At 43.1% G+C, this 26,707-nt stretch overlaps 1 protein-coding gene across 3 annotated transcripts in view; it reads left to right on the forward strand.

Annotated features, from left to right (window-relative positions):
* PPARGC1A (PPARG coactivator 1 alpha) overlaps positions 1-26,707 on the forward strand; it is a gene marked incomplete at both ends in the record, with an annotated part of 170,139 nt that overhangs the window by 81,623 nt on the left and 61,809 nt on the right. Inside the window, one exon of one of the 3 annotated variants that reach the window (XM_081999242.1) lies at positions 23,858-23,905. The exons of the other annotated variants lie outside the window; for them this stretch is intronic. Within the exon in view, the coding sequence (XP_081855368.1) occupies positions 23,858-23,905 (48 nt within the window). Of the gene's footprint in view, positions 1-23,857; positions 23,906-26,707 lie in introns of those variants that run through there. 3 annotated transcript variants of the gene reach the window in all.

Consider the following 26,707-nt stretch of genomic DNA (forward strand, 5'->3'; position numbering starts at 1 on the left):
ACAGTTGTGTTAAATGCCGTGCGTGAGGGGACCGGGGCCAAAAAGCTTGAGCTCCCGGTGAAGCGCGGCGTGCTGGCCCCGGGGCTGCGGTCTCAGGCAGGGTGAGGGGGCCGGGGCCATGGCGTCTCTCCCTCGCAGGGTAATGTTAAAGGTGTGAAGAATTTAAATTCCACGCCTGGAGACTCTGGTCACATGAGTAGCGTTACTCGTGTGGTAACCCCGGGGGTAACGTTACACCAGCGACCTCTGGAGCAAAAAGTGAAAGGCTGGTGGGGTGGGGGCCGTGGCTTCCCTCCTCAGGCGGGCCCACCCGTCCGCGGGCTCGCTGTCCCCCCTCGGGGACTGCCTGCAGCCCGCCCTGTGCCCTGCCCCACCGGCGTCCGTGGGCAGGCAGCAGGGCCGCAGAAAGTTTAGGCATTGGGATCGACTTCGCTTTGCGCGAAGGGAAGACGCGGGAGAGTGAAATCGGCGTTAGCGGGGGTGTGAAAGCCTTTCCCCTGGCTGTGAAGCCAGGGGAGGTTTGGCCGCTGGCTCGGTTGGGAACCGGGAGGAAGCCCAACAGAAAGGTGTTGTGTGAAGGAGAAGTCATGCCCGTCCCTGGCCCTGTCAGCATGACCATATTTCTCTTCCTCTCATGTCTGCAAAACCTCAGCCTCAGGAAAAAAAAGATGAGGGAGAAAGGTTGAGAAAGTCTGGAGCAGGGACACGCAGTTGGCACCAACCCTTGCCTCCATTTTAAACTCTGGGCCAAACCCAACTGCGATCACAAAGATTAAGGACAACAAAACATGATTGAGACTAATTACAAGTGAGACTCGAAAGGCCCGGCAGCTTTTGGGAAGGGTCTCAAAAATCCCTCAGATGGGGCCCTGAGCACTCTTTGTTTAAATTGGAAAAAAAAAAGAAAAAAAAGCAGGAAACAAAAGAGAAACAAAAAAACCCCTAGTTCTACGGCCAGCACATGCACGAGTGAGTCTGTTGGCAGAGAGCATCCATGTGGTATTTGTATTGCTTCGCGGTGGGATGACTGCAAAAACACAAGGATGTCCATGCTGGCGTGGGGCTTTGCTTCCTCCTCCAGCAAAACTGTGAAAAGTAGAGCCACCGGGGTAAGAAATGAGAACAACTGATTGAACTGCGTAATAGTAATAGGCATAGTAACAGCAATAGTACTAACTCCCTGTCAGCTTTGGTCGCTGCTCGAGGCCAGCTCTGAACGCGCTCGGGCATGCTGGTCAGTTCACCCTGCCTACATGTATCATAGTTGCTCCGTCTGTAAAACAGGACTGATAAATTGCTAACGCGCAGATTTTTGATGAGCTCAGATCATTAATATTTTGCATTGCTTGGAGACCCTTAATTAGAAAGTGCATGGAAGGCTAAACCATTACTTTCTTCTTTTCTTAAGCTGAATTACTCATGTTCAGAAAAAACTATTTTCTGCAGAGGCTCTATGAAATGTTTGTCCTAATGCTCATTTATCGTGAGTGGCACTGATGGAACGGGTGCTGGTGTGAAGCAGATGTATCTGTGTAATAGTTTACTTTGATGGCTCCTTTAAGAGGCTTATAATCTTTATATTTTACCACTGGGTTTGGAATTTTATGCTCCTTTAACAGGTGTATTACCTTGATCAGATGTTTTCATTTTAAACTATTGACTTATGAGCACATGGCCTGCAGGGATTGATGTGCAGCAAATTGATTCCTTTTAAAAGATTTATTCTTAAATTCGCTTTTTATTTAGTGTGGGAGTTCACTAGAAAACATAAATGATTGATAATGACAGTTCATGAGTAAAAATGAAAGTGTCCCGCAACTAAAACCTTTGTTTCCCTTAGTTTAAAAGCACATCTGTAGAAAGAAATCAGGAAGGATGGGAATACATGTAGAAAAATCTAATCTAAAATCAGACAGGGTTTAGTTTTCTAGGTTAACATTTAACAAAACCAGCTTTTTATACATTTCTTCTCCACTCACAGCCACTATTGTTTTTGCACTCTTGTATCGTTCAAAGAGTTCAAGCTGTTTGAAAAGGATGTGTACAAAGATTACCTTAAAATGGCTCATTGTAAAAGCTCCCTACCTGATGAATTTGTCCAATCGGAACCTACATCCATTTTAACAGAATCCACTAAAAAAGCTCAATCTGTTCAGCCTGTGAGATGGAATGCAGCAGCAGAGTCCTGCCATGAAAATAGCTTGTGTAATCAGTGGAATATAAATGGCAACAGCATCTTGTACTCCCTTTTATGATGGTGGAAAGAGAAGGAATTCAGTGGGCAGCCATATGACCAGGTCCTGCATGACTGAGAAGCTCACATTTTTGCATTGCACTGTGGCACAGGATCTCATGTGTCTGAGAGGAGGTGAATTGTTCCCGTGCCTTGTGACCAGAATCTGTCTGGAGGAAGATGCAAAATAAAGGACTATTATTTTAGCAAAGGCATTAAAAATCTGTGTGACTGCTGGAAACATTAATTAACAAAATATTTTCTCCTAATGGCTAGCATCATTCTGAAAGTAAGAGTGGGGAAGCTGCTTGAAATAAAAAACTGCATATACGTCTGGGCAGCTTATAGTTTTAAAGACTGCCTATGCCGACAGAAGAGGCAAGGACATGGCAATTACTGTAGGTTTAATACAAGTATAAATTTAAAGCAACTTTATTCTACGTGTGAGCCTCCCACGTGAATGCATGATTTCTGTTGGTGCCAATGTGGGTGGCATTCATTAGACTCTGGTTGGAGTCCAGTTTGTGTTGCCGCATGAAACGAGTGTGATGGGGTCAGGTCAGTCCTCTCTGAGTTATAATCCACATCATAAAGCTACTGTAAATGATTCAGCATGGTTTAGTATTATTTTCAGCCAGTGCCCAGGAGAGGCCAGGACTGAGCTAGCATTAAGAATGAATTGTCCATGCTTCCCTCTCTTATATAACTGCGGGTCAGGTCACGGAGAAGTCCGTTAGGAAAATGAGTGCAGCCTCCTTCCACAATGTAGATTACTTCTGTTCCTTAAGCAAAGGTTGTGAACCAGGGTGGAGGGATTGGGCATGGGCTACAAATGCGTTTGATTTACAGAAAGTACCTCAGAACTTCCCAGAGAAATTCTGCAAGTTGCCAAGAATTTTAGGAAAGGTGTTGAATATCCTCTACTTTCACAGTGACCAGGGACATTTCCCCCATTTTTGTAAGCGGTTGGCATGTTGAGTTTGCACCTTCAATTTCCAAGTGGATATAATGTGTTAACTTAAAGCCAACAACTCATCTGCAGACAGGTTATTGCTGCAATTGGTGGCCATTGCGATTTTTTTACTGCTTGGTTCTTCTTTGATCTCTTACTAAGCCACCTTTGCAACATTAATTTCATTAAATTGTTGTTTGAGGTCATAACAAATTGCCATTTTCTTCCATTGTCATCCTCAAAAGGGTCTGAATAAGTTACTGATGTAGATACCTAAGTAGTAGGCTACAAAAAGGCAGTCTGGGATGCAGGACTTCAGAAAGGGACAGACCAGAAGAGAGAAAATTCACACAAAGCAGTAACTGTAATTTCTAATTGTCTAAACTTAATTTTTTAGTAGCTACAGTGAGGCTGGGCTGATGGCTGTATGATTGCTCCATTTCACGGAGTAAAAACCATTAATATTGTGGAGTTTTACTTACGTACCAGGAAAAAAAAGTAAGGCAGAGCTCTGTATGCTTCAGACTTGGCTAGCGTGTCCAGCCGAGAAGAGGTGGAAACTCTGCCAAACCCTTTTTCATTGAAGAGTTTTCTTGAAGCTTTAAAAGGGGAAGATCAGAGCACTGCAGACAAAATTGCTGATGACTTGCTCAGGACATTACTCTCTTCCCTGCGCTTAGGACCGTCCTGCAAACGTGGGCTGGGCATCTGGCAAACCTAGGCTGAGTTCAGTGGCTGTGTTTGTGAGTGCTGCCCAGGCACTAGGACCATTTGATTTGGGACTGAGATTAGGCAAACTCTGCTGGATTTTGTTCATGTAGTTTTAGGAGTTTTGAAACCTTGATGTTTTGCATTGCTGCAAATGGGCTGTTTCAGCCTGTCCCTGGGCAGCAGGAGATCCCATGTAGAAGTCTCAGTGGTGTTCATGTTGCTGTCTCAGGATGGAGGTTATGCTATCAGCTATAATGCCGTACTAGCCCCACACTTGGACTCTTCTTGCCTTGTAGAAACGTCAGTATTTTTTTTTTTCCCTAGTTCTTCAGCAGTTACAGTGTCCTTCCAAGTACAAATGCGCTCCTTTACTTACAGACTTTCCTCTCCTTTAGGACTGTACAATCCCATTATTTCTGACGGGACTGTGTCCTAAAAGAGTAGAAAAAATGTTTGTTTCTGGTTTGGATCTTTTTTCGCTCTTACATATAAAGAAATGCCATGAAAAACCCATGGAGATGGAGTTCATTATGTTAATCCTGTCTCTAAAAATGCTGCTGTGCTGCGGGCCTTTGTTGTCAATAAAATGTCAAGCAATGGCATGTACAGCATGTTGTGCAGACTTCAAAATGCCGCAGCCATAGGACTGTGCTGTGTTTTCTACACAAGAGCTGAGAAATATGGGAGGCATTAATATCAGGTGCAAGCCCAAGTGTTAATAATGAACACCAAAGCAAAAAAAAACCCAACCAACCTTACAAAGAGTTTTCTTCAGCGTATTTGTAAAGATTGGTTGTCATTCTTCATACTTTGAAAGACATCTGTTCACATTTCATAGTTTACCCCTAGTTTATCCAGGAAAGCTTCTATAATAGTTTGCTTTCTCAAAGGGGTAATATCTTTCCAAACGTTAACAGCAGTGTACAGCCCTGTAGTTTCAAAGAAGGGCAAAATCTAAAAGATTGGGGCGTTTTGGTGCTAGAACGTAGTTATAGCCATTAATTTATCATGCTTGTGCTAATATGGGGCCAAGTAAAGTACCAGAAAGCAAGCTGCCCTTTTAATATCAAGAAAAGGGATTTTTCTTTAGCACTGGTCTGTGTTATGAAATTGTGGATTTTGTGTTGTAAAGGATCTGATGCACAACTGTGACCAGTTTGGAGGGCCCCCTTCAGGTATGAGCATGCCTGGCTCCAGGAGGGAAAGCCAAGTACATTAATAATATGAGCCTCACCAGCAGAAAGCAATGGGGAAAATATTACTTCTTGGAGATGTATTTTTGTAGGTGTAGTACAGAGACTAAAGGACAGAGCCATTTTTCATTCTCCTAAGCACTAAAACAGGAAACTTTGACAGAGTCTGAGCATGGGGTGAGGAAGGTAATGACTGACCGGTTAAACTACTCTTACCCTAACTCTGAAATAAGTATCACACCTTGTTTCTCAGATGTAGTCTTCTGAAAATTTTCCTATTTTATTGGAGGAATATCACCATCTCTTCACACAGCACTGACACAGTGCTAGCCACAGGTGTGCATTAATATCAGGTCTGCGTTATGCACAGTTTCTACTGATTTTCGAGAAAAACTAAATACATTGGAATGAGGACTGGCCATACTATGCTAGTAAATCAAGACCAGTGATGCAGTTTGCGACATAAGAGGGATGAGGGTTGTCATGTGGAAGTAAGAGGGATGAGGGACGATGGCTGTCATTTCGGGTCATGTAGGAAGCTCTAGCTTAATCCATGACCATAGCATTTTCATCTCCGTGCTGCTTTCACACTGATTTCAGTGACCGGATGGCAGAAGGAGGAGGCATATTACTATTATTGTTTGATATGTGTGAGCCCCTGTGGCCTTCCCACTGTACTCGCTTGGATCGAGCTTCGCCTTCTGCATGGGGGGGCCAGGCACTCTGCTGTGCAGCTCCATCCACCTCTCCCTCGAGCAGCTTTGTTAGGTTTCATATAATTACGGTTGATGTCTCTCAAAAAATACGGCACGTTATGTTTTATGTTCCTTTTTGACACCTTGTGGTAGGGTTTCTTTCAGCAAATCACCATGTGCAAAATGTGGAAAGACTGCAGCTGTAAAATTAATTTCATTTGTATTTAGCCAGGTGTGGGTATTAAGAGACAACCAGAATCTGGCATCATAATTCCTCCTCCAGGGGAAAAAAAAAAGGTATCTTAGTATCTGCATTCTGGGTTTCTCTTGTCTTCCAGGCTCTTTTTTGTTGTTTCACTGAACAAGTTGGTGCTGCCAGGTTCCTTACAGCCGTTCTCATTTTGTCTGCTGCTGGTTTGTAGCTACAATAGTGTACCCTCCCTTCTTTTTTCCCTCCCTCCTTTTTTCTCTTCCTTCTCCCTTTTTCTTTTTCTCCAATATGGGGGCAGACAACCTAAAAAAAACTTTAATCAGCACATAAAAAGGTTACGCTTGCAACCAGCTCTGCATCTAGTGGTTCTGTGACAAACTGTTTTATCAAACCTCATTTTTTTCAGTGTGGGGGCATCTCTTTTCACGTGTAATATTAACAGAGATTCTCTCTTTATGAACGGTTTTGGGGTGTTACAGGTAGCTCCCAAACAACCTGCACCTCCAGAAAAATCATTCTCTGCTCAAAAGAGGTTCTGGGTTTAGCATGGGGAGCCAGAGCTGTTGTCAGGGCTTTGGTGGGTGGTGTGGTCTACTGGGCTTAAGTTAGCAGCAGCGCGGGACTTTCTAAGAGTAGGTATGAGGATGAAGAGGTGCTACTTTTGCACTGAGCCCTTGTGACTGTACTGACATTTCTACTTGGAAGAATCCCCTTTTTAAGGGTGAGAAATAGTTTAGTTTGTCTGCTTGGCCCTCTGTGATATGTGCCTACCTCACACTAATGCCAGATCACTATCAGATAGTTCTAATTATAAATGTGACAGGTCTGAGAATTTGGATTTTAAAATCCTGTTTTTTTAATGTGGTATGTTGCAGCCTCAAACCAGAAAAGTTCCTAGTAGACTTAACCAGGTTAGAAGGCAGTGCTTTAGCCACAAAAGCACCTAGTCCGCACCTGGATTTGAGCCAGGGAGTACATCTGCTATATATCTCAGAGAGGAAAACGAAAGTATCCTATGCCGTGAGATTGGTATCAGCAGGGTCCCCTGTTTCCAACCATGCACATTTGCTCTAAGTCATGAAATTAATTAATGGAGAAAATTTCTTGTAAAATAGAGCAGCAGTTCTGATTTACATGACTTCTGTGCATTTGCAAGTATTTTTTCCCCCTATGGCTAGAACTGTATTAACAGGTTTTGTTCCAATAAATGAACTTACAGGCGTGTATTAGGCTGACATCTCAGGGACCCAGTCTCTGCAACAACTTTGGCATTCCCTCCCATGTATTTATTTGCACCGATCCAGATGATCCCTCTCTGTGCTGTCTCTCTCCCCACCAGCCTAGCTACTGAGCAACCTCTTTGGTCGCTGCAGTGAATCAGCACTTCTGGCAGGCTCGCCCCTCCTGCGCGCTGCCTCCAAGCACGACGCCGGTGCGGCGCACAGACCCCTCTTGGTCTCTTTCGCCGCCGAAGGAGCAAGGCTCGGTCCTTAAGGCAGAAGTTTTCTTGCAGTTTTACAAAATAGCAAATAGTAGATCAAAAAGTCACACTGGCTTTTACTTTATTTTAGGAGCAGAAGATTTTTACTGATGGTGATCCAGGGGATATTTGCAGCCTCATTTAAAGCACTGTGTGGGCATTCAGATAGTTTGTGATAAGTGTAATAAATATACTAAGAAAGAAAAGAAATTGAAACTAAAGACATTGCACTTGGAAAAGATGGGCCTTGTAAGATTCACAGACCTTTGAAAATTTTGAGAAACTCTCTGAAATAACTGCAGAAAATAAACAAAAATCCAATAAACACATGAGCTCTCTCCCTTCTCCAAGCTTGTTTGCAAATACTTTTTTAGGTCATGCTATCTACAAAAGAAAGGAAGAGAATGGAGTTCTTGTATTTATTTCATTACAAGGAAGATTTTCAAATCCAGGAAGGTATCTTACTCCAGAGGGATACTCAGCTTCTCTCTGGGCCTTTGGAAATGTTCCCCAAATTATTCACATTGTCTTTGGGCTGGCAATACAGTGCAAGAGAGTGTTTGTAGACCCTTTGCTTGGAATGAATAATACTTGAAACCACAGCTAATCTCACTGAGCTAGCTGGTGAATAAGGTGTTATTGAATTAAAGGCTCAGAGCACGGCCCGCAGGAAAGTATAAATCCTGCTTGGCTGGAATCTGTGGCAAGGCTGTTGTTGATGGGGTTGCAGAAGGGCAGGATCAGGCTCTGTGTTTTGCTTTGAATGCATTTTTATTAAATGGTAAGGGAAATGAAAATAATTTGCTTCCAAAAAGAGTTTTTGCATAACCAGTACAATAGCAATATGCAGCAGGATCCGGAGGTTTTGAGCTGTATTGTTGTTGTTTTATTGTTGAATAGTTTTCTCCTCTTACCTTCAAATTTGAACTCAAACCTTGGCTCAAATCCTTTGTGTGTGTTTTCATGTGTGGTTCTGTAAGCATTTGTTTTCCTTGACTTCCATTGATGTAAACAGTTAAATGAGGGAACTGGAACCATCTAGTATTACTCCTCTTCATCAGAGAATTGGCGCTTTGCAGGCCTAATATGTGATACGTTGATTAGTGCTTTTGTTATATTAAGGAGTTTATTTTTACCATACGCCAAATCTACCGTAGATAAGTCTCCTGTATGCAGTTCATTAGATGTCTTGGATAAGGTTTCCAAAGTGATGTCAACCTGGCCTCTACTTGGGAGCTCAGTCCTGCAGAAAATCACAATATATGCATGCAATGCCTGTCATCTCGAGTGAAACAGCGGGGACCTCCAGAGTTCAAAGCATGAGCTCCTGGTGTTGGCTCTGAAGTGCCAAAGCTCCCTGGGTGGTCTCGAACAGACTCGCCCCCTTCTGCAGGTCGCGCTTAGGGAGTGCCCCACGACATGCGTTGTTCAGCAGATCGCTGCACGTCTCGGGTGGCGTTCGTATGTGTGCGTTTCGTGCCTTGTATGCTGAAGTGTTGTCGCCTCTGCTGTGCAGTGAGTTGTATGAAAGAATGCACGCAGGTGTTGGCCCACGGAGGGATGTGTGAATATAAATGGAGTCTGTATTTTCAAAAGTGGTCCATTGTCTTGGGGATTAATGGGAAACTTGATCATCCGGTTATTGTCTCCGACTGCATACCCTGTGAATACACCGAGTATTCCACATCTAGTGGTATGGGTCTGTGTTTTTTAAGGTGGTGGTTGTGAAGAGGATTATCTTTTTTTTCCTGTTTTCTTTATTAAGCCAATTAGAAATGTTCAAAACTAGGAGGTGTTTTTCCAGGTCTTATGATCCCATTAGTTAAACAACAGAGGGATAAGTGAAGAAAGAAAACAGACTATAGAATAAGCTGTGTAAATAAAATACAATAACTAACTTGGGGGCTGGTAGCATCTTGCTGAGCAGCCTGATTATTGACTACCCAGCCAGTTCTGCTGATACAACCAACATAAATTCATCTTTGCTGCTTTTTTACCAATGCTAGTGCCAGAGAACCAGAGGAGCTCTAGGAAAGGAGAGCTCGATTCAATTCTGGTTCATGAATCACATATTGAATTGTCAGGAAAGGAACAAATTCTGCCCCAATTGCCACTATAACTATGATAGGTTGTACTCATGTGTCTCAGGGCAGAATATGGTCTGAAATGATATAGATGAGGTCAAAATCTGTTTTCATTGATCACAGAGGAAGGCAGTGAAGCTGTGGAGGCAAATGTGACAGCAAAATATTGTCAGCAAGGCCATTCCTCTTGCCAGTGATGCATCATGGCAAAAAGAAGGCTGTTTGATTTTCAACCTCCATGATGTGTTGATCGGGTTGATAAAAAAAATAATCTTTCTGTAAGCAAGCAAATTGAACTGAAAGTAAGACATAGTGATTGACACTGAGTTGCAAGATGCCATTTATATACAGTCTATTTGCATGGGGGAAAAAAAGCATTTAATTTTTGTTGGAGAGTTTTTTTTTTTTAACTGATATTTTTAGAATATTACAAAAGGGGGACCAGGAGTGTGATTCCAGGAATAATCTTCTTTTATTCTACCGTATATTCTGCAGCCCATTCCATAAAGATGACAATAATAAAAAAGCAAGGGACACAATATGAGAAACAACTTTCTGTTAGGGTGGATGGCTTTATAGAATAGATACTGAAGCAGCAAAGAACTGAAAGTGGTTTCTGAGAAGTGTTGACCTCCTTTCGTGCCACTTACTGTGAATTAAAGCTGTGAGTGAGAACTAGTTTGGGCATGTGGTACAGCACTTACAGCAACTGCTGCCAAGGAACAAGATTTGTGTTTCTAAGGAAATGCAACAAAAGAAAATGTTTTAAGAGGCAGTGGCTGTCACTGTGTAAAAAAAGTATCTATGTACAGATAGGAAAGAAAGGCCAACTTGGGTTATTCTATGCGTAGGTTAGTGTATGTGTGAATTCTTGTAATGTGAGATTCAAAATCAAATGACTGTGGAATGTGCAGGGTTTAGCGTATCTCACACTGTTGGAGCTTGCAAAGTGGAGCTAGGTAAAAGCAGTTGTGACCTGCTTTGTGCCTGTGATTGACTGTTGTTTGTCATTCTTACAGGCATTATTTGTAACGGCAACCTGCTGTAGCAAAGGGATACATTTAGAGTAAGGAAACTGGGTTTTGTGGCTTCTTGGAACTCCTTTCTCAGCAAACCAAAAGGCAAAAATCTTCAGCACTTCTAAACCAAGGTTGCCAAACAGTATCGCTTACCACTACCTTTAGCGTTATAAGTATCTTAGGACGTGACATCCATGGACTGATTTGTAGCAAAGATGTTATGAGAATTGTTCATGCACTGAAGTTTCATTAAGGGATGAAAACCGTAGCAAAACACCGAGGAAAAAATATCGCTATATTTACACAGTGTCTTAACTCCATTTTTCCCCTCCTGGATTGGAAAGGGAACCACTTGTCGTCTTTGCTGATGTCAGACAGCTCCCTGGAGACACGGTGCTATTAGAAAGCACATGATACTGTACATATTTACACCAAGCCCGTATCTGATTGAGATTGGGCTACGAGACCCGTGAGTTCACAAGTTTCTTCATCATACTCTCATGCATTAAACATGTGTTTGAACTCTGGCTTGAAAGCCGTGTGATCTTATGATAGACGTATTTATGTAATAGTTAAATGAATGATCATGCGCTCTCCAGCTCCTTTTCCATGCAAATGCAAAGGAAATTGAATATTATAATATTTCACTGAGATGTCCTCAGTAACAAATTACTGTTTAAAATAACCAATATTTGTGTGTATATCAATTGCCTAGCAGTTATTTTTGTCTGCTATTTGCATGATATGGAAAAGACTTTTTCTAGCAAATGTTTTAAGCTACTTGGTGCTGCTTTCCTTTTGGAGTGATCACAAGGGTGCACATTTAGGGACGTTTTTTCCATCTGTTTTTTTGAAGCTGGCAAAGCACATAATTTGGAATAGAAAAGAAGAAGTCTGAAAGTACCCAGATTTCAACTGGTATATGTTTGAGCCATTCTAGGAATTCTTACTCTGTAGCAGTTGGTAAAAAGTGAAGGACTATATTATGCCCTTGGATGCAGCATACACTGGCAGTGCCAAGGCCAGTGGGAGCCCTGTGTGAATGCCCAGAGGCACACTAGGGCCCTTGAGAGCTTTACTGTTCTGTTACCAAGGCAGAACCTGGAACGATCAGGAGGGCTCTGTGGACCCCAGCTGTTCGCTGCTGTCCTGGGATGTGCAGGCTTGTTTGAGATGGGTCAGGGTCCTTTTGCAAAGTCCTGGGCTTGTGCATCAATTCATACAGCCTTGAGCAATGTGCCTGCTGGAGGGACCCGCTGAGTCTTCCGTGTCCTGCAGTGGTGGGCATGGGGCTCCCAGTGCAACCAGGCAGTGGGCTTGCTCAAACGTCCCTGTGACTTTTGCCAGAACATGGGATCTTTGTAAGCCAAAGTCAAGCTTTGCTACAGCTATATGACGCATGTGTGGCTTGAGGCCTGAGCTTCTATGCAGAGCAGCGCTGGCATAACCGTGCTTCTTTTTGGAGGGGGATCTTTACCTGGTGAGCCACAGCTCACCCACACTCCCTCTGCTTGTCCACAACTAACTCCTCGTGCCCACTTACTCTTTTGATGGGACTGCTTGTTGCATGTGGTGAATAAGGATGACAGAATCTGGCCCTATTGCTCTGGCAGTGGTTGGATCAAGCTGGGCATGGTTCAATGCAATAATTTGTCATAGGTATGCCTTTTGAAAGCACCAAAATACTTGTGGACGCTAGTGCTCCTGGGAATCAATGGGACTGCACGCAGCTGGGAAAAAAAGGCTCCAAGAAATGTGAAGTGCCCCTGAACCTTGCTGCAAAACCTCTCTAACTATGGGGAGTAGAGCAGATTTTGAGACTTTGGGTTAGTAGTGTGCTTGGGGTCTCAGGTTGCCCAAGTTAAGCCCTGATAAAAGAACTGCATGTCTTTTCGCCATGGTCTAGAGTAGGATGGCCACACCACAGCTGTTGAGCTGCTCATGTCTCCTGAGCAGTTCAAGCACAATTTCTGGGCCGTGGAGATGCATTTTCACTAACAACTGGGGGTTTTGTTGGCTGGGGGCTGGTAGGTCCCAGTGGAAAAATCATACCAGTGGGTGTTGCTGAAGACAGCACTACTGGGTCACCGTAAGATCTAGCTTATTGTCAGTGTGCGCCCAGCTCACAGTGGTACAGAGGGAGCTACCAGTATCTCACGCTCCAAGATCTCCTTTCTCTCATTTTTTTAGGATATGTGATATATTTAGTGTAGTTCTTGGCCGTATGTTATGCATTTTTTTAAATCAGAGATTGAAGGGTAAGGAAAAACTGGCCACTATCCTAGAGACAGAGAAGTTACAGCTAGAAATGAATTCTTGGGTCATCTGTTTCATCCTCATGTACTAGCACCATTTTTTTTGTATACTAAACCACACAGTGTTGTAATATATGATTGATACTAATTAGGTTTCTGCAAGGTACTGCACTTCTCAACTTGAACTGAACCAGAAATAAATATATTGCCATATATTAACATTTTATAACGTTTTATGAGTTGAGAAGAAGAATAGGATGAAGGCACCTATGTGAAATCCAAAGTATGAGCTTCAGATTGAATTAATGCCAGCAGCGCCTTGAGATTAATTTGGTTACTATGGGTACAGAATAAGAAATAGTATACCATAATATAACTGTGTTTACTGATTCATTTCTGGCATTAAAAACTAAACCCACATTATATATGCAACAACAGTCTTTTCTTCCTTGGAAGAAGGTGGTGGGTACATTTTAGTAATTGAAGTGAATGTTGCCCTCTGAGAAGTGCCAGTACTCTACTGGAAAAAGAACTACTATTCTTTTACAGGATCTGCCCCATCTCAGGCAGTAGAGATGCGATATACCCAGAGAGGCCTAAAAACCAGAGAAAATACTACCACCCCAGGAAGCTTCCAGTCTTCTACAGCTTCTCATTAAATATCTCTCAAAACACGATAACATCTGTTTCATGTACCATTCAACTGTATTGGTCAAATGTCAGTTTTCTATCCTTCTGCCACTTCATATCTCCTCAGTATGTAGGAGAAGGGAGCAAGTTTTGCATCTTACGATGTTGAAAGCTGGGTAATAATAAAATAATGCAATGGAAATACCATATATTCAGAAAGCAATTATTTTAAGGGGTTTCAGTTTTGACATGGCTAGATTAAGTATGAAGCTTTTTTTTTTACACTTGCTGTCAAGAATGTTGTTAAATACTGATACCACCTCCTAAGAGAACAACTTTTAAATACCAAAATGAAAAGGATAAGCATTAAATATTTTGGTAGATATATTGTGCCATAATGTCTACTGCCTTGTTCTTAATACAAAGCACAGTAGGGCTTAATTAAAAAGTGATTGTACGATCTATCACAAACCTGCATTAGGGATATGGATGCCAAGAAAATTAAGTTGAATAGGTGGTGATAATGAAATCGATGTTTTATTGAATAGTTTTTATTCCTATGCCTTTGTTTGCTATTCTTGCCTTCCTGTCAGCAGGTAAGACATTTTCCATCCAAAATTCTTTGAAAGAACTCATTTGGTCTGTTGCTGCTTTGTTTCATTGTTTGATCAGTGTAACTTATTTTGTTCATTTTTTGACAGAGTAACATGCCTTGATAAACTTTTGACTCTGTCGGAGCCGAGCATGACAGTAAACAAAGAAAAGCAAGTCCTTTCGAGCTTATTCCTGCTAGGAGTAGCTAGCTAACAACTGGTACAAAGGTGATTTTCTATTTCGTGTAAGCAAAAGTCACAGTCACTCAAAGCCTCCAGGGCAGCCCCATAACCTGGTTTAGTACAGATTTCTCCTGTTCCAGCTGCTGATGTGTCTTCAGGACCTGCTACGCAGAGTGTTTAGCAGTAGAGAACATGAAAATATATTCACTGAAGCATAATACCCACTGAAGAATTTATACAATAAAAGTAAGTGTTTGTACAGCCTGGGCCAAAATCACCCTTGTTATAACTTCATCAACTTAAATGCTATTGATTTTTCAGGTACCACTGTCCTGAAGTTGCTGGGATTGTGCTTGGGATGAATTTGACCTGTACTGTTAAGGCCAAGCAGAATCACAGTTTAGAAAGTGCAATGCAAAGAAATAGTTACCGCGTATTCTGCTGTCTTGTAATTCTACACCAGTCACTCAGAGTTCAGTGCACTGTTGGAAAGTCTCATCTTTGAACGGGTAGAAGTGTGTCTGCAAGCACTGTAGCAAACAATAAGACAAAAGAGCTTATTGTTCCCCTTCATATTTTTAAGAGTGGTATGTTGCAAACCAGACAGCTTGCTTTTTCCGAGCAGAGCTGCTGGGTCAGCCGGCACAGCTTCATTTTCACATCCTCACATACTAGGTTCAATATTGCCAGCGTCCTTTTTGTGGCAAACTCAAACAGCCGAAAGGGAAGGCTGGTTTTGATGATCTTGCTGCCTGTCCTGAATGAACACGTATCACATATCGCAACACGCTGCACATTGCAACTTGCAGCTCCTCTCGTGCCTGGGCGCGATATGCAACATGGGATAATGTGCTAGAGGAGAAGGCAGGCACAGCACAAGGCTCTGAAAGCCATGAGAGGCACTGAAAGCTTGCGTTTCTGGTATGCAGCAGTATAGATATTTGAAAGGTTAGGTTCAGTCTATTTTTAGGTAGCCTTCACATTGGGACTGATCTAAAAATGAAGGTGATATAAAAATTGCACGTGTCTCTCCCGATTTGTCAGAGATTTTTGACGAAATGCATAAAAAAGACTGTTCTCTGAATCGGAGAGATTTTTTTCTGAAGTAAAGCTGTGCCTCTTATTTAGAAGAGGAGTCTTTATATTCTTGATTAAAATGCCAGTGCCATCTATTTCACTCCAAGATCAGCATTTTCAGATTTTAGCAAAGTTAAAGAAATATTACTTTCCCACTTATTGTTTCAGAAGATTTATTCACTTGTGTAAATGAATTTTAAAAAATTGGCAAGGCCTTTTATCTCGTATAAAATAAATCTGAAGATAAATGATCTTTTCCGCTAACACCACCTATCATTAAAGTGGCTAAATGAAAATCAAAATGTGTTGCTATTTAGTGCCTGCTCGCCTTTTTACGGGAGATGAAATTGAGCATGTTTACTGGGCAGGAATTGTCAGCGATGCTTGGATTTATAGCATTTGTCCAGGATACAAATTAACAACCACCGTGTGTTTCCCCCACTCTCCCTGGAAGACGGTAGCCCTGTCTCCCCAAAGAGTGTGTCTCCAGCTTGCTGTGCACGCTCCTACCCTGCCTTAAAGAAAACCCGAAACAACGTAAAATTGTCTTGCGTTGAACTGAAGCGCAAACATTTTTCCTGTCTTTGTAAACAGGAGTGCATGTGCGAATTAAACAGCTGGAGGTCTACCTCCAGAAAACCCCTGGGGATGTGTCACACTCATTTCTCCAGTCTATGCAATCTCGGTTTAATAAATTGGTAATAATATTATGATGAACTGCTCTTTGGTGTTGGTTTGCTGTTTTTTCAGAGGGTTTTTTTGCATTGCAACTTGCAACATAAATTAAAATAATCTTCCGTTCAGACAGTTCCCTTTTTTTACTTGGTTCTTTGTTCCTGAGAGAGGAAGGGGGAGCCTGCAACGGGCAAAAGGGAGAGGTGCGCACCGGCGAAGTCTCTATTTCATTGGGAATCCTACACGGTCCTTTCAATGCTTTTGGTTAAATGCATTGCCCTGGTTTGCTGTTCTGCATGTGGAGTTCAACAGAGCAGAGACAACAAATAGTGTATAATTGTGTCAGATTGTTAGGGAATTTTACGACAGTAGAGATCCATTAGGGACAAACATGGAATCTGTTGGTTGGCATAGAGTAATGAAAGTACAGTCGTAGCTCTTTTTGGGAAGAGGTATGAATCTTCGCTCATACCCACTTATGAGAATAACCAGTACCCCAGGGCAAAGGATGTTCAGCAAATACTAAATTTCTCAGGAACAAAGGTATCCAAAATGGCGATAGCTGATGCCATCTCAGCGCTTTATCCCTGTTCCAGTCACAGAGGAAAGCTAGGGAAGCCTGAGTAGTATGAAAATTTAAAAAAAAGTTGGAAGTTTGTGGAGGAGTTTCTGCTTTGAACTGTCTTGGTCCCATCTTCTGTGATAAGGCCTGACTCAAAGACTGGCTAAATCCATTTAAAAATTCCCATTCCCTTCCAAAGGGTTTAAGGTAGTCACCGCTTCCAGCCATTTTAACCTCCCTTTTATTTTTCTGCGTTTTCTTGTACAAGGTATGCAGGCAAGTGATTTAGATAGAATAAAATAAAATGAAAATAAAATAGTAACTCAGCCCAAACCTTTCTATGGCTAACAGTTCTCCTATTCCATCTCTGTGCTGGTTTGTTTGGCCCTGAGTCAAAGGTGGAAGTACTGACAAATTTCTCATCAAAAAGCATTGCTGGAGGAGGGTCAGCCTCCAAAGGTTTACAGCACTTGGTACAGCTAATAACCCCTGGGCTAAATGCTTATCTTCCTTTATTTCAGTTATCTGAATTGGGGATGGAGGGAGGATGACATCTCTTGCCATTTGTGCAACTTTTTTAGATTAATATTGCAGCTCCAAGAAAAATGAATAATTGGACTTTCGAGCAGAGAGTGGAACCATGAAACCCATAGGGATTCCTCTAGCACTAGTCACTAGTTTGCATATTGCAAGTTAACTGCAATTCATGAGGAGTTCTGGCTAAAAATAACTTCTGGGCTCAATTTTGGCTGGCAGGAACTACTAGTTAAGAGGTCAGGGGAAGCTGATCCTTCAGGAGCCTTGTCTGTGGGAGACTGCATTGGCTGTTGCGGTGAGCTGACCCGATCTCCTCTTGGCCTGTCCTTGGCTGACATGGGGAAAACAGGGTGCAGGGGCTGTGGGCAGCCGGGGAAGGGGACGTTTGCTGCGGTCCAGGACTGCCAGCGGCCAAGCAGCGAGTGCTGGCTGCCGCACCGACAGCGGTCTGCGCAGGAGCTCGCCCTCCTCCACAGCCAGGCAGAACCCTGTAATGGGTGACTTGGTGCATAAGCAGGTTTAAAAAGAAAAAAACAAACAACTAACAACTCCAGTTCTTTTGTGTGATATCTTCATTTTATTTTGTTTGCCTAAAATTGTAGCAGAGCAAATCTGTGGCCCGCGTTACTAAAATCCGATCAGATGACTACAGTTCAGAATTATTTCCACATTATATTTTGTTTTAATATGAAAAATGCCAAGAGCTAGGCCCAAGAAAAAAGGCTGACTCAGTTCCACTGAGCTCTGTCTGAAGAAAGTCTTATTTGAAGATGAGAGATGTGTTGGTAAGGCTGTCTGTCATCTCTAGTTTATTAAAAAAAATTGCTACGAGGCACTAAAGCTGTCCACTGCCTTTCCCTCTGTTCCTTCACTCAAAGGTGCTTCATTCACATCGACTTTACCGTAGTGGTTTTGTGTAAAACAAGATTTGATTTTAGAGTATTTAAAGGTTACTGTTCTCCCCAGTGCTGCGCTGCAGACTTGCATGTGCTCCACTGCAATTGCCTTCCCAGCCATTTTAGAGAGCAGATAAGCTACGTTACGGAAATACAGGATTTTTTTCTTCCACTAGCTATGGCGAGCCTTGGCGCGGCTCTGGCAGGCAGCGTGCTCTCCTGCACTGCTGTGGCAGCCCGGCCACCACAGCTTCCCTCCGAGCTGGGAGGTCCTGGCCTGGTGGCTAAATGGCCCGGTGGCTAAATGGCCAGGTGGCAAGGCAAGCCCCAAACGCAGTGTGGCAGCCGGGTGGCAGCCTCAGCGAGGGACGGTGGCTTTTGGAACAGCCTCGGCTCCCACCACATTGCTTACGGTGGCATCAGGGAATCTTCTCTGTACCCTAAGTTACCGAATCCATGGTGGTTGTTACTGGGATCATCCTCTTCAGATCCCTCTCAGAAGTCGTCAGTAAAAACTAGGTTGGTATTAACGATGAACAGGTCGGGAAACAAGGGCTCCCGGGTAATACTCTAGGTGCCCCAGGGAAGATGGTGCAAGGTGGGTGGTAGTAGGGGCAACAAGAAGGATCTGGGTGGGATTTTCCAGGGTCCTGCAGAGAGTCACAAACACAAGGTGTATCCCTGAAGCTTCCCCAGGTCCTGCCCTTTGCGACTGAAGCTGGAGAAGACAATTGCCCACCCCCAGAAGGGATACGAGCATCCCAGCAAGGCTGGGATGGGGAGAGGAAGGGCACAGCTTGCGAGCATCCCCCAGCTGCTGAACAGGAATGCCAGAAGCCAGTTCCCTGGGTCTGATAATAGATGTGAGCAGGTTTTTGTCTCTTCCCAGGGACTTGAACGTGTGGAAGGATAAGGGGGAAAAAAGAACTTTATGATTTCTTTTGTTCCAAGGAAATATCAGCAATGAGGTGAGTAAAGGAGAGATGATGATCTGCAACGGTCTGCGATTTTGATGTGGTCCTGCCTGCTCTGCCAATGTGTAAGAAGTTGCAAAACAGGAATCTGTCTCCTTGGCTTGCCTGGGTGTCTGCCCTCACACAGCACCAAAGCCTCCCCAGGAAACTGATGTGTTTACACAGCTCCGTTTCTCAAACATATAGGGGCAATAAATTTAAATGTAGATGCTCTTTTACCGGTTAGTCTCTCTGCAAAACAGTAATACCCGAATGTAAGCCATTGTTCATGCTGCTTTTAACAGGCCTGACAAGCTGGATTTTCCTGCAAATCATAGCAAATGCGGGTCCTGGAGAACATATGCTCCAAATGTTGGGGGGAAACAAGTGACAAATGTATTTTTTATGTAATCAGTCCGAGTGGCTTTGCTTTTCTTGTTTTAATAATGAGTAAGTGAAATATGCTTGTGAAGAGGGAGATGTTCAGGGGGGTATGAGAAAATTTAGGAAGATTTCTTGTAGTGCGTACCTGTGCTCCTGCTTCACTTAGGCACTCCTGGAAGGTTTTACTACAAGCACCGAGTTACAGAGAGTTGCATGTCTGCAAGCCTGATTAACACTGATAATCAGCTAATCTGGACTAATAGTGAATATTCACAGTCAGGTCCATTTGCATGTGAACAAGCAAGTGATTTCCCCTGGCATTCAGTGCTATTTATTTGAGCCCTCAGTCTGTGGAGGCAGATGTGGCAAAATTCAGCCTGGTGTCAGTAATGTCAGTAATGCGTCGCTGTTCGGAGAAAGTTATTTTGGACTCTCTAATATACAGCTCCTCAGACAGCAGCCTGTGGCCCAGAGCTGGGCCAGGGATTAATTTGGCCCAGATCTCTTGAGTTTTTCAGAGAGCTGGTACAGAGCACCATCGTGGTTTTCCTCTGTTAAAAAAAAGCCAACAGAATCTCAGTTCATAACTGCCCTAGCAAAATTGGAGAGGGCACACTGCTTTACTCCACTGTAGAATTACTGCACCAATGAACCCAGAAGTTCAAGGAGTTTGACTCGCTGGTTTATGCTATTGGGGGTGTATTCTGGGTAGGATGAACTGGATAAATAAGGAAAAGAAGCTGAGAAGGAAAAAAAAAAATAAGCAAACAAAAAGGATAGAGGTGGAACAGAGAGAATAGACTGGAAAACAAATACAGGACTGTGCAAAATATAAGAGTAAAGATGCACAGAAGGAAAATTTCTAATAAAAAATTAATAGGGTACATATACTTTATATAGAACACCATTCACGCTAACACACCTTTGGAGCGCAGTTTGCTCTTTTATATACAGCATTGGCTGATCTTCTGCTTTAAGTCCATTCACTCTTGGAGGGTCGAGCAGAAGGGGTTGAACTGGTGTGAGAAATGGTTTGCAAACCTCAGCTTGCTGAAACTCCAGCACTATTTTTATATGAAAGTTTCATTGTCCTTACTCCACTGGAAAAGGAGCAAATTTTGCTGAAGATCAGCAAGTGCCATAGTCTTAGGCTTAGTCTTAGTCATAGCAAGGAAAGAAATTCTTTCTTCATCAGTGCCATGATGAAGTGACTAAGTTTTGGATTTCAAAATACAGGGAATAAAACCATGGTCATAGTTAGAAAATGTGGATGAAAGAAGAGGAGGAGATAAAATGAATGCTGAATCTAGGAAACAGTGAAGGACAGAGGGCTTGAAGGCTTCGGTCTTTGCATTCTGTTCCCTGTTGTTGCCAGCAGCCGTACCTTCCAGTCCTGTTAAAAACTGTTATCAGGATTTGGGAATTTTTGCCTGAATGCTGTTGGAAGGCTTGCCAGAACTTTCTTGAATTATGAAAAAGAAGAAAAGGCAAAATGTGGGAATCGCTGAGACTAGGTACAGCGTAACCTGAAAACAGGGGAAGCGCAGGGACTGAGGAGGTGGTCTGATGACGGACATTTCAACAGGGCAGATTGGGTAAAACTGACCCGCAGACTCTACCAGCTGAAAGAGGGTTTTCTTTGTGTGTGTTTGTTATGGAACCAAGTAACATGCGTGTGCGTGCTCAGATATTGCCCCAGGAAAGATGTTTGTGCAATTCTTTTCTGTTGTCAAAACACAAGGGCTAAAGCTAAAGCATTGCTAAAGCTACAAGGGAACGTTCAGAAGACAAGGTTTCCTTTGAGGAGAGCAGCTTAGGTGCTGGCTGGGTTTCACAGGCTTCATTTACATAAGCAGAGGCTGCGCCGTTTCCAAACTACACCACCACTGCGACTGCCTTCCTTGCTTTTCTCCTCTGACGGGCACTCCACTCAAAAAACCACATTAAAACGTGCGGAAAAAGATCCTAGTGCGTAAATTTGTACTATGGCTGGGGTTAGACGCTTCGATTTTTAAAGATAAAATTCTTCCCAAGCAATGGGGAACCCTTGTTGAAACCTCGCAGTCTTTTGTAGTTGGAATCGTGCTTGGCATCCCTTCCAGGTAACGCCAGAACTGCCAGCAAAGTTCAAGCCATAATGTGGACCGGGCCGTAGAAAAACTCTGGGGGACTCTGTGACTGTGGCCTATTGCTTGCACCATCTACAGTGCACTAAGAAAGTTCTCCCGTCCCTAAAGCTGGTATGGTGAGAGCACCACTAAGGTCACAGTTTATATTTATCAGTTAACTTGCTAATTTGAAGGGAAAGCAGTGAAGTGGAAGTGTAGAAAATAGAAACAACATGAGCAGGTCAAAATATCCAAAACAGCAATATGAAATGTTCCAGTGTAAATACATTTCTATAAAAGGTGTGAATGAAACTTCAAAAAAAACAGATGATGGATTCGGCACAGTCAATGAACACAATTATAAGTAGGTATTGAAGGAGAATATTCCACCAACCATGGATCCACAGATAATAATTAATAAGAACCGACTCCACTCCAGGCAGGCAGGTGCCCAGCATTATTTCACAGTTGACTGTTCGGGGGGTAGAAGGACTCACCTTTGCCCCAGATCTTAATAATTTACTGCAGTTTTATCATTAAATCAGCATATAATTGGGAAGGAAATGAGTTTTTTTTCATCGTGAGAGCAAAGCAATAAGCAATACTGTTAATTTCATCATTCGTAGGAGAGGCTTTCTGTAGTCATTCGGTATTTTGCTGTGGGTTTTTTTAATTAAGCAAAGTAAAAACAATGCCATTTTTGTCATCTGTGCTTGGTGAAAATATGACAGTGTGATGTGATTTGCAACTTAAGCACAAGCTGGGAAAACTGTACATTTTATCAGGACTGGCAATAATGTATTACAAGGGAACACAAATAAGCTAAGAATATATCTGAGACCTCCTACCATTTCTGAAGTTTCCAGTGTCTGTGGGAAAAAGGCTATTTCAAGAATTGTACTTCTTTTTATTTATTTTTCTCTCAGCAAAATCGCCGTAGCCTGGTATAATAATTGAATTCATTTAGCCTTTAGAATACTCAAGTTTGCAAATAACAATGAAAATGAATATTTCATGACAAGGAGGATGATCAATTATAGTTTTGTGACTTTGACTGGTAGCCCAGCGCGATGGAGCCAGCGCTTACATTTCAAGAGACTTTTTGCTCCCAGCTAATTAAAAAAACTGCAACTTCAGACAAGAAGCAGGCAGGTGGGCATAGTTAAACAAGACCTTTATTTGTTTGGGGTTTTTTTCCCGTTGCGGGCAATGTTTTGCCGTTCAGTTGGGGCCCTGGAGTTTGTTGTGTATGCAGTGCAAAGGGGCATCGTAAACCAGTTGCAGTCCCTGTTTTCGGGGGAAAGGCTTCAACGAGGAGACGCTTCTGTTAAAAGGGTGTCTGGGGTTTCACACGACGAGAGAGGCTGGGTTTTGTGGGTTTTTTTTAATTTTCAATGAGAAAACGCTGGGCCCAGGCCAGAGGGGTTGGTGCACGGCGTTCGTACAGAAACGCGCCCTGGGGCCGCGGTGCTCATAGGAAAAAGCGGTCGGGGGGTCTGAGCAGTTACGGGCAGGATTGTGGCAGTTGCTTGTCACAACCCTGGTGTCGGGGGGTACACTGGGGCAGAGAGGTGATTAAAGAGCAGATGAGAAATACTGTAATCAAGCTGGGAACAGGATCAGGCTCCCTCCTCCTAGCAGGTGAGATAACTGTACGAATGTTTTTTATAGATGCTTACTCCACGCCTGGGAAATGCTGGGGGCGGGGGTTGCTGATGCCTTTAGTGTGGAAAAACTAACTTGAGTTGCAGTTATCGACAAGAAACCGTTAAGCTGACCAAAATACTTGGCGAGGTGCAAAATCCCCGAGTGAAAAAAAAAACGTTCGAAGGTGGCCTAACTTTTGCCAAACTCTGGGATAGCTCCCCAAAGGAAACCGCGCCGGGCAGCCGGCACGGGCGCTGCGAAGGTTAGGCTCGGGATATTCAAAGCACGCAGGCTCTAGCCTGGCTGGGAGTTACTTCACTTTTTCTTTATAATAAACACGGCCCTGCCTGTTGTTTGCTTGGCGGGGGGGGGAGGAAAGCAAGCGAGCAAGCCAAGAAATTAAAAAAGATGGGGAGCGACGCGAGCTAGTCCACGGCAGGAGCAGAGCGTCGGGGGTGTGGCGTGGAAATCTGCTTTGAATCACAGCGTGGTGCCGCGGCCGCCGAGGTCTGAGCGGGTTTTGCAAAGATTTACTTCACTTCAGGCTGGGTCTGCCCCTGGGTGACGTCACGGGCTGGAGCAGCGGCACCAGAAGGCTGGATGAGTGACAGCCCAGCCTACTTTTTAATAGCTTTGTCATGTGACGGGGAACAGTAGTAAGACAGGTGCCTTCGGTTCACTCTCAGAGAGGGTCTCGTTGCCTGCATGAGTGTCTGCTGCCTGCCTGCCTGCCTCCGGACCGCGGTTTGCCAGCTTTCCTGCCGTCGCTCCGCAGCTGGATGGCGTGGGACATGTGCAACCAGGACTCTGTATGGAGTGATCTCGAGGTGAGGGGCGCGCGGCGCGGGCGGCGCGTGGGGCGCAGGCGGCCGGCGGGGGCGGTGGGCTCCTCGGGGAGCCGGCGGGACGGCCGAGCCGGCGTACTTTGCAAACAAGTCCAAATCTTATCTTAACTCCAGTAAGTTTGCTATTTTAAGGTTACTCTGCGATGCCTTGAGCAAATCAAAGCTGAGCTCCTGTCATCGGTATCTCCTGCAGTTGGAAACTATTTTCATGTGCCTCTGGCTCGCTTTCCCGTCATATGCAATATTTATGCTCTAAGATATTGATACGAATCGGTGTCTGAAGTCTTTCCAGTGGCGTTTAGTGGCCTGGTTGGAAAAATGCCATGTTTATTTAGAATAAGATTAACATTTATTTAAAAAAAAAAAAGAAAAAGAAAAAGAAAGAAAAAAAGAGACGACGTTAAAATTAACCAAGGGCTTCACATTTTAATTGCTTGTTTCACTGTGCTCTGTCAAAGGTTTTTTCCGTGTTTATCAGCTGCAGAATTCAAACATGCACACAAGAGTGAATACCCTGTTGTCTGGCTTTAGATGCTTTTAAAAGAGATTTCTGGAAGGAGACGTTTCCCTGCTTCTTGTGGTATTGGAATAATGACGCTGTAGCTAATGTCCCGTAGAGCAGGGCTCACAGTCAATCCAAGTGGTCCAACAAATGGTTAAATCCCACTGTACAGCAGAGACAACAGGATGAACCATGAGAATAGAGTTTATGCAGGACTGTGTGAACTGCTGCTGCTGCTGCTGCTGCTGCTGCCGCCGCCGCTGCTGCTTGTGTAAAAATAGACGGCAATACATCAAATCCACAGCTTCTGCTGGCTACAATTCATAAAGGGGAAAAAAAAAAAAAAAAAAAAAAAAGGCAAGCAGCTCCCTGGTAATCTCTGGAGTATAAAGTGAGGTTTGAGGATTTCTGCATGTTTGCATTCGGCAAAATGGAGTGTTACCTGAAAGTTCGGGCAACTTGCGAAGCGAGACAAACTTTCTCTGGACCCCATGGAGAGGAATCCCAAATACAGACCTGCTCAAAGGAACTAACCCTCTGGCTTCGAGCTTGGAATAAGTGCTTAAAATGCTCCCCTCAGGCAACGGGAGAGGGAAAAACAGGTTACAGGCGATGCTTTTTAAATAAGATGTACATGCCGTAGAGAGCTACCCATCTAAAGTAAAAACGTTACCGTGTTCTCCAGTATATTTTTCCTATCTGGCAGAGCATGCATGTGGATTCTCAAGTCTTTTTGTTGTGTTTTAAATATTTGCAGTTTGCCATTGTATCCGCTGATTTCTGTTTGCATATTGTAATTGCTCTTATCTTGTTTTGATTTCTTGGTAAAGTGGAATAGATATGGATAATTCATATGTCCTGTAGCTATTATGAGTCAAGGCTGTAAGTGGATGACTTTCTGGCTCCAAAGTCCTAATTGTTTCTGAGTAGCTGGAGTATCCTGTGGGTTGTTGTCTGGCTTGTAGCATGGGTCTCAGCTGCCGTAGCTTCGTTTTTCCATCATGTATTATTCCTAATGCTGCTAGGAGCTGATTGAGGAAACAGCTTATATGGAAATACTGAAGATTTATTTTAATCACTAGAGTTCCTGCAGTAATTTCAAGCTAGTAACAGAATAGATAATTTATGTCAATGACTTTTTCATAGTGCAGAGAGAAAAAAAGGGGAAAAAAAGGGGGTTTGATCTTAATATTAATTATGATGTGGTGGATGGATTAACAGTGGGTAGGATTTTACCAATGTGCTCCTGCATTGCACTTCCTGTAGCAATACAAGCGTCTGCGTGCTGCTGTGGCTCGGGGGATCACCTTTACCAATCTAAAATATCGCAGGAGGCAGGTACTGGAGGCAGCTTTCATTTTTTGAATCATTAATGCTTGCTGTCAACGTAAAATGTATTATATTCTCGCTCCCATAATGACAGGACGGCGTGTCGCTTAATAAAGGCCTGCATCACTGTAGCTGATCAGCGTCCCCAGTGCTTCACAGCTTAATGAAGGTGATGTACAGTAAGGTTGCAAAGATTGATAGAGAGAATCCACATGACACACATTCCGTCAAGTCTCTCTTTCTTTCCTGAGTTCACCCCCTTGGCTGTTTGAAAAACTTGTTAAAAATAAAACACAGATTATATTTTCATTAATATAATTAATATGGCACAAGTCCAGTCTTTTTTTTTTTTTTTTTTTAATTTACCTTCAAAGGCACAAAAACGTCCAAAAGGTTAATGGAGAGTTATACTTAATTATAATGATTCATTATCGTCAGTGCAGTTAAGCTAATTTATTGTTTGCGCCTGAACTAAGAGAAAAAAAGTCTGTTGGAGTGAAATAACGCACAGTAATTAGCCTTTTGTGTTTAGCCACTGCTTTATCCTCCTAAATGTTACTATAAAATTAAGGCTATAGTTATGGAATAACTATCATATCAAATAACGGGGGAAGACAGTAAAATGTATGCTAGCAATGCAGGTGCACCTGTTACAGATGTATAGGCAAACAGTAAATATCAGCGTGTCAGATGAGGACAGTTTTAGGACTTGGAGTGTTAAATCTGGCATCATCCAAAGGCCAAATATAAATTAATAACAGGAACACTTGCTACTAATGTGTCTCAGATTAGAAGCATAATGTCATATTCAGAAACATTGATTTTATTTTCATGTCAACATTGGCAAGAGCATATATACTTCATTTCAGCAATTACATTTTTTTAGGTGACATTGCAGTCACTATAGGCGAATGAAAGCTGCGATGAGCAGGATTTTTTTTTAGTGCAATTGT

This window comes from Phaethon aethereus (assembly GCF_964289735.1).
Source record: "Phaethon aethereus genome assembly, chromosome: 4".
Lineage (NCBI taxonomy): Eukaryota > Metazoa > Chordata > Aves > Phaethontiformes > Phaethontidae > Phaethon > Phaethon aethereus.